The sequence below is a fragment of the Mus pahari genome, chromosome 5 (assembly GCF_900095145.1).
Source record: "Mus pahari chromosome 5, PAHARI_EIJ_v1.1, whole genome shotgun sequence".
Lineage (NCBI taxonomy): Eukaryota > Metazoa > Chordata > Mammalia > Rodentia > Muridae > Mus > Mus pahari.
Window position 1 is genome coordinate 148,067,834 of NC_034594.1, and position 8,513 is coordinate 148,076,346.

Below are 8,513 nucleotides of genomic sequence, written 5' to 3' on the forward strand. Positions count from 1 at the left end.
AGAGAGAGAGACAGAGACAGACAGAGACAGAGACAGAGACAGAGACAGAGACAGACAGACAGACAGACATAGAGAGTGAAACATACCCTCAATGGCCCTGCACCCACATAAAAAAAATCAAGGTACAGGCACACCTATCCCTGCAACCCCAGTGCCGTGAGGTGCAGATACAGGAGAATCACCAGGACTAGCTGGCTGACAACCTGGCTCCAGGTTCATTGCGAGACTGTCTCAGAGGAATAAGGCAGAGAATGACAGAGCAGGACACTCAATGACCTCCATACCCATCTCACTCAACATTGCTCACAAACACACAAAGAGAGGGACAGAGAGAAACAAGGAGACAAGGTGAAAAGGAGAGAGAGAGGGAGAGAGGGAGAGAGGATGAATCTACTGAAGAGCTCTGGACCATGGAGGAAGCACTTTGCACATGATACACAGTTTAGACATCCATGACATCGAAACCTGACTCCACAAATCCCTCCTGGTCCTTTATCCTCTAGCTGTTTCTCTCTTGGCTCTTTCCTCCACACCATGTACAGATGTCCCCTGACTTTTGTACATTTCCCTCTCCGTCCTGGCCTGCCCTGGTAACTGTCATGATACTGTGTAATGCACAGAGGTAGGTGGATGAAGCTGTGGTCACTCTCCTGTGCTTCTGTGTTCCCGTGCTCCCTTAGTGGGAAGCAGTCTCCTTTGAAGGCACCGTGTTGTATTTGAAGTAGTCTACACTAAAACTATTGAATCACCGATTTCCAAATAAATTGTCTAACTTGGCTTTTATCCTTGTGTTGTGGTTGTTGTTGTTGGTTTTTTTCTTTCACAGTGACCTCTAAGGATTAGCCTTTTAGAATGTGTGTTGGAGGCATGTACTGTGGCAGGGACAGTACCAGCTCTTGCTTCTGGGGCAATACCATCCAGACAGCTGAAATAGAAGGGGTGGAGAAGTTCTGGTGGCCCTACTGGACAGATCTGTTCTACTGATTCCCATGGCACAAAAAGCCCTATAACTAGCTTGCGAAGGATCTTTTCACCACATTGACTTAAACAACGCTGTACAATTGGAATATTTCTTATCATCCTTTATAATGTCTCCTCGCTGTGCCAGGAGTGGAGCCTGGGGCCTTGCTCATGCTGACAAGCCTTGCACACTCTGAACACACACACTCAGTTAGCTAGTCCTAACAGCAAGCGCCTCCTCGGCCACTGTCACTGTGTGATGACTGAGCCATCTTTGTACCAAGTCTAGATTTGATTGTTAAGGTCTAGATTTGATTGTTAAGTTTCTACTTCAGAATGAGAGGAAGAGTCACAAGTTAGCATTTTTGTGTTGAAAACTCTGGGGTCTTCTCTAATTTGGAAAAAATGATATGCTTTAAACAGTTAAGCAATGAATTCATTCTGACTCCATCTGTGTCTGTTTGTTTGGCTTGATTTGTGGAGACAGGGCTTCTCTGTGTAGCCCTGACTGTCCTGGAACTTACTCTGTAGCTCAGGCTGGCCTCATATGCATAGAGATCTGCCTGGCTGAGCCTCCCAAGTGCTGGGATTAAAGGAGTGGGCCACCATTACCCCAAATGCACTCTAACTCGTAAGACTGAATTGTGACATTCAGGGTCCATGACGGATATTTTAAAAAGATAAATATTTAAACTTAACTTTTTATGACTTTACTGGTATGAAGGTGAATACAAGCAACCCCATATTTATTATTATGCATCAGTCTTTGTTTTACTTGATGTTTTGGTTCTGCTTTTAAACCAAACTAAAAATAAAACATTTTAACTGATACTTAAAGCATTATGGTCCCTAGACATAGCATGTGCATTGCATTATAGGACAGTCAACCTGCTACGATTTACCACAATGTCTGAAATAACCAACATAAGTCATAGTGAGAGGCTGTCCTCACCCACCCCAACCCGTGTTACCATCACGCACAGTTTTCTCTGAAATTAAGGCCTTGGAAGTAGATATTTTTAAAAGTGCATTTGCTCTGAAGTTATTAGTAGCGAAACAATGTACCCACCATATTTAGGGAGCTCTGATGGAAATATGCGATTTACAATGCTGTTAAAATTATGTTAATGAAACTAATATTTTTACTGTATGAGAAGGTTTGATTTTTACAGTATCAAAATTTGAGAACACCTAAGATAAAATGTTAGATATTATATTAAGAATATTTGATTAAAGTTGTTTGTTATCATCATTATTACCATACTACTTAGCTAAATGGTTCTAAAATTAGTTTACAACCATCAGCTAAATAGTGAATATTTCTTCTTGCTGAGTGACTTAGAGTTACATTTGCCTACTCTCCAGAAACAATGTCTACTTTGTTTTTCTTGCAGTATATCCTTTCAATAAGCAGAGAAAACTTAAACAAGGATCTGCTGACTGGTAAGCCTAACGCTTTTATTCACCAGATTGGGTAAAGCCCATGAGAATACTCGGCTTGTCACATGACTTACTAGGGTTTGGTAACTGTTCCTTTTTATGGGTTATAAAAAGTAAGCTCGTGTACATTACAGGGCCCTTGAAAGGTAGCAGTAAGATTGTCGCAGAGTCTCTGTCTCATCAATTATCTAAGTGACAATAATTTGGTCCCTAGACATTGTAATTCTATCACACTCTGTTCAGTCAAGCACTCACAGTCCAGTGGGACAAGAGACATAAGCTGACGACTTGCCAGGTGCTCCGGTGCTCTATCAGACGTGCATATCAGGGAGAGAAGATCTGTAGGCTGAGAGGTTACAGCCTTGAGGGCATTGCCATAGCCCCTGAATGCCAAACCAAGGACTAAGGCAAAGTTAGAAAGCTGTGTGGTGAAGCGGAAGGCAGACTCCTGTCTCAAGGAGATCAAATAGGTTATATAGAGGGTACTGAGAAAGAGGAAGATGCAAGATCTCAAGTTCTAGCTCTCAAGTTTTGTTCTCTATTTTGAGTAACTAGAGAGGACCAACCACCCATAAGCAGAAAGCTAAACGCCTGTTTAAGTACATCTGTAATTTAGGGAACCAGAACCCCACACCCTTGGTAACCTCTCACACCCCTGAACCTTTCACTCCTCATTAAATTGAACAGTTAGTTATACCAGTTCAGAGATTATTCTGAACAGTCTCACTATGAGCAGAACATAACCCTCACAATTGCTACTATCTTTTATTTTTAATTTTTTTAAAAAAATCTTCTTTTGCTTTTGAGATCATATAATGACATCATTTCTCCCTTCCCTTTCCTCACTTCAAAACTTTCCAGGTACCTACCTGTTCCTTACTCCCTCTCAAGTACATGGTCTCTTTTGTCATTAATTGTTGTGGGCATGAGTGCGTGTGTGTACACATATATGTATTATATATGTGTGCATACACATATATGTATATATTCCTAAATATAACCTTTTCAGTCTGCTTAACGCTATTTGTGCGTGTTTTCAGAGCTGACCGTTTGGTGTTAGCCATGTGGTGTACTCCTCCCTGGGAAAGACAATGGACTTCTCCTGTTCCCAGCATTCCTTAGCTGCCTACAGGCCTCTGCCTAGGGCTGAGCCCCATAGGCTTTCCCCCATCCACTTTGCTGCTGTCCTTGCTCAGCTCATGCTTAGGCAGGCATGTGGTGAGGCTTTCTAGGTGTAGCTTCTGACAGTAGGGGACCCAGACGCACAGCAAACTCTCTGAGCCTGTGGCTCTCCCAGTCTCCCCAACCCCCTTCCATGAAGCTCCCCGAGCCTCACACGCAGAAATGTTCTCTATATGCATACTTTGGAATGGCTCCACAGCTCTGTGTTTTGATTGGTTGTGGCTTTCTGTAAAGATCTCCATCTGTTGCAGAGACGCGTCTCCGTGGTGAGGGGTGAGAACTACACTTATCAACGGGTATGAGGAAGTATTATGCTAGTTTAGTAGAGTGGAGGGGGTAGGTTCTCCTCCAGATCTCCGACTTCTCCAGCCCTGGGTAGTTGACTTGGTTCTCAGCACCAAGCCTGGTTTTTCTTTTGTTGTGCTTCTACTGCCTTCTCAACCAAGCCTTCTTGATGCATCCTAGAAGCCTTTGCGTTCTCAGAAACTTCCATTTCCCACAGAATTAATTTCATCTCCAGTTATATTTGGAACCGTCTTTTAGCTAGTTTATTACACAAATCCCTGTTGACCTTTAGAAAGATAAACACCAAGCAGTTTTTAGGAATAGCAATGTAGCAGATCTGTCCAACAACTTCTGAGTTTACTAAGACAGCGATTATAGCAAGTTGATACGGAAGCACCAGGCACCATAAGCATGTGGTTCACAAGCACTAATTTCCACAGTTCTCTCAACAGCTATGTGAGGTGGGAATCGAGTTTATCTCGGCTTTACAAATGGCAAAATGATAGCTTAGAGATCTTAGATCTCACTGACGTAAGTGGTAGAATCTAGACTTGAGCTTTAGTCTGTTTATTCCAAAGGCTTTGCTCTTTAATGACTCAATTTCTGATTTTAATATTATATATGAAATACATGCTAATACTAAAGAGCTGAAATATTTAAAAAAAAAAAAAGGTGCAGTCTTGGTATACATGACAGACATTTCCACTCTGTTTTTCTCTAGGGATATGTTTCTTCACGGGCTCTAAACTAATAAAGATGTGTGTGTGTGTGTGTGTGTGTGTGTGTGTGTGTGTGTGTGTGTGTAGTGAGTGTGTGAAAGTATGTGTGGGGAGAGAATGAATGAAAGAGATAGAATCCCTGATATAAGCATTGTTTGGCATATAAAATTCTTCATTTTTTGCAAGTCATAAAACATGTGATCCACCCATTCCATATATTTGATCAGTTATAAATGCTCTCTTTTCTCGAACTAAATCACCTCTCTTATAAAAGCATTGCAGGTAAAGCCATTCTCAGATGCATCTACTTTTCATGGACAATGGTTTCACGGTTTGTTCATTGATTCAGTATTAATAATAAGGAAAGCATAGATCGATGTGATTGGGACATTCAATAACTCCTATATCAAAACACTTGTAAAAAACCTTTTTCTAAAAGTAATTATCAAGTTTCTTATGTAGTGTTCTTCCCAGTGAAACTCCTAAGGTTGCATGTCCAATTTGGGACAGCCGAGTATGTAATATTCTAATTGTATGGAAATGGCTTTATGTAACCTGGTTTTAAAAGAAGTTAATTATAAAATGGATACCCTAACTGTATCAGATAAACCCTGATTTCTGCAGCAATGAGATTTCTTATTTCTTTTTAATTCCTTTTTGTTTTTGAGACAGTCTTACTATACAGCTGAGGCTGACCTTGAACTCATGACCTTCCTGCCTTAGCCTTCCTGAGTGATGTAATCACAAACATACACAACCACACTGAGGTCTGCTGGTTCTACAGTTTCTCAGTGTTCATAAGTTGTACTTATAATACCATGAATCAGAAGCCAAGAGGAGAGAGAGACACACATAGCAGACATTCACAATGGTTGAACGTTTCTAGCCACAATCAAGCCTTCAAGGCAGCTTTACTAATAACATATGTGACAACTGTTTCTTTTCAAAGGCACAGTTACTAGGGTGCAGGAGTTTGGTGGATTTTTAAAAGTGACAACAGCTGTTTTCTGTTTGTCTATATTATTAAAAACTATACTAGACTACCCACAAAACAGTTGTCCAGTTACCATTTTAACAAATTCAGGTGCAGCGAAGTAAAAGTATCTTCTCTGGCATGGTAGGTACACACTCGGAAGCCCAGTACTCAGATGGTAGAAGCCGGGGGAATGGGGTACACACAGTGAGTTCATGATTGTCCTATAAACAAATCAGTAAATTAATTAAGCAGCATCTCTGTTTACTGTTCACGGGAACTGACCATCGTTTCCATGTGATTATGTGAAGCCACAGTTGCACCTCGGTTCTGTTTCTGTTTCCTCCCTCAGCTGTGGAGTCCTACGCCAATGCGAAGGTGCACTTTGGCCACAAGCTGTCAAAATGCAGTCCGGAGGAAGGGGTACTCACCGTGCTCGGGTAATTGCTCTTCAGGATTTTGAGTTCAGAGGGCAAGGGTAGGAATGGAGAACTCTGCTTATAAACTTTGTTCTCTGGCTCTTTTGGAAGTGTTAAACTATTACTGAAGTGAAAATTCAAATAGTTTTCACAACCACAGTTTTTTGTTTGTTTGTTTGAGAATAATTGATCATTTGTAAATTCACACAATAGCGTTATCATACACATCCAGGCCTTTTTCTCATTCTCAGTCTCAGCAAGCGCCTGATCAGTGATGTCCCAATGCCAGGACAGTGACTTTATCTCAGATTCATAGATGCCTTGCTCATCTCCATTGTCTCTCCTAGTGCTCTTGCAGCATAGTCACCATCACTTCAGGTGCACCCTCCCTTGCTTCTGCCCATTAAATCTGTGCATTGTCACCAGCATGTCTTTCTTCTCCTGGTTCTACAGTCTCTTTCTTCTTCCTGGAGCATGATGGTGTCGAGCCCTTGTCACTGCATATGTGGGCTACTGCCATTCTCTCCTGTGTGTCCCCTCTTCCACTTCAAACTGAACAGTCAGTTTCCTAAAACTGCCATTTATCCATGGTCATCTTTCTAGTGGAAGAAATCATTTTCTCCTTTTGCCAGAATCAGGAATTTAAACTCTTGTCTTTATCTCCAAAATGTTCCTTCTCTCCTCCCCCTTTGCCTTCTATACATTGCACAGTTAACCTTCCTTATATATTGACTCTTTAATCACTGGTACAACCAGCCTCAGATCTGAAGTATCCAAAACAGAGATTTGCATCTCTAAGAAAGCACAAAAATAAAATTGCTCTGTGTTGATCATGCACAGACTCTTGTCCTTGTTCCCTAAAGATGCAACCTCTCACACAGCATTTCTAGAGAGAAATGAAGCATCCAAGAGGGTGTGTGTAGGACATGTGCAAATGCTGTGCTGTTTTACATAAGGAACTTGAGTGTCTGCAGATATGGATATTCTGGAACCAGTCTTAGAGGTCAACAGGAGACCCGTGTGTTCTGTTCTTTCGCTCATTGTCTGGTATCCTTTACTGAAACCGAGCCTGTTTCCTCCAGCAAACCGTGCTCACATCTTTGCAGATGCTCATGAGTTAGTTCATTTGCATACTTGAACTTACAGATGTGCTTGTCCCTACACTCTGGGACAGCTTTCCCCTTTTCTCTATATTTCCATCCTCCAGTTCTCACACTTCTGGAGAAACCATTTGCCTTAGTATCAGGGTAGATGTACATTATTCTCATTTTTCAATGCATGTCTGGGACAAGCATTTTCATCTTCATATTAAATCTGTTGTTTCAAGTTAGATAAAGTCCAGCTTCAAGTTAAAAGTGAGTTTTTGGAGTTACCTCTAGAGTTTGCTTTTTACATCCACGTAGAAATATGTTACTGGTTCTGCTAGGTTTTTTGTTTTGTTTTGTTGTGTTTTTGTTTGATTTTTTTTTGATGGTTCATTCTGTTTTTCAGACCTGACAAGGTTCCCCGAGATGTCACGTGTGACCTCATTGTAGGATGTGATGGAGCTTATTCAACTGTCAGAGCCCACCTCATGAAGAAGCCCCGCTTTGATTACACTCAGCAATACATCCCTCATGGATACATGGAGTTGACAATTCCACCTAAGAATGGGGAGGTATTAATTGTCCAATTTATAAAAGCACTAAGGGCAAAGCAATTGCATAGAATTCCACATACATATGCATCTGGCCACATGTATGTTTTATATGAATATATATTATGCGTATAGACATACACATGTATATTGCATATGTATGTAAATATGCATGCATATTTATATGCATAGAAAGACAGGGTGAAAGAGAAAGAATATCTTATTATAGTTATAGTATGCTCTCCAGACTTGGAAAAAAAGGTTATGAAAAGCTTGCCTAAGGATGGAACCCAAAGTATTTTCTAAGACGGCATCTACTTCATGCGGTAACATACATACAATGTACTGTATCTATGGGGATGATCTAGAAAGCTGCAGGGGAAGATGCAAAGCAGCAGAAGAGATGATCTACGTTAATCGAACCTGTGCTCTTTGCCCTGCAGTACGCCATGGAACCTAACTGTCTTCACATTTGGCCTAGAAACGCCTTTATGATGATCGCCCTTCCGAACATGGTAATGTACAAATTCTTAAAGGATATATATATATATATATATATATATATATATGATTATATATGATGTTTATATATAATGTTTATATTTATATAATGTTTTTATGAGATATTTTCTTTATTTATATTTCAAATGCTATCCCAAAAGTTCCCTATACCCTCCCCCACCCCTGCTCCCCTACCTACCCACTCCCACTTCACAGCTTCATGGCCCTGGTATTCCCCTGTACTGGGGCATATAAAGTTTGCAAGACCAAGGGGCCTCTCTTCCCAATGATGGCAGAATAGGCCATCTTCTGCTACATATGCAGCTAGAGACATGAGCTCTGGGGGTACTGGTTAGTTCATATTGTTGTGCCACCTATAGGGTTGCAGACCCCTTAGG

The 8,513-nt window shown here is 41.0% G+C and overlaps 1 protein-coding gene across 1 annotated transcript in view; it reads left to right on the forward strand.

Annotated features, from left to right (window-relative positions):
* Window positions 1-8,513, forward strand: part of Kmo (kynurenine 3-monooxygenase) — a 31,280-nt gene that overhangs the window by 9,470 nt on the left and 13,297 nt on the right. The window contains exons 5-8 of the mRNA XM_021198921.2: window positions 2,355-2,403; window positions 5,912-5,999; window positions 7,470-7,635; window positions 8,058-8,129. Of these exons, the coding sequence (XP_021054580.1) occupies window positions 2,355-2,403; window positions 5,912-5,999; window positions 7,470-7,635; window positions 8,058-8,129 (375 nt within the window). The remainder of the gene's footprint in view (window positions 1-2,354; window positions 2,404-5,911; window positions 6,000-7,469; window positions 7,636-8,057; window positions 8,130-8,513) is intronic.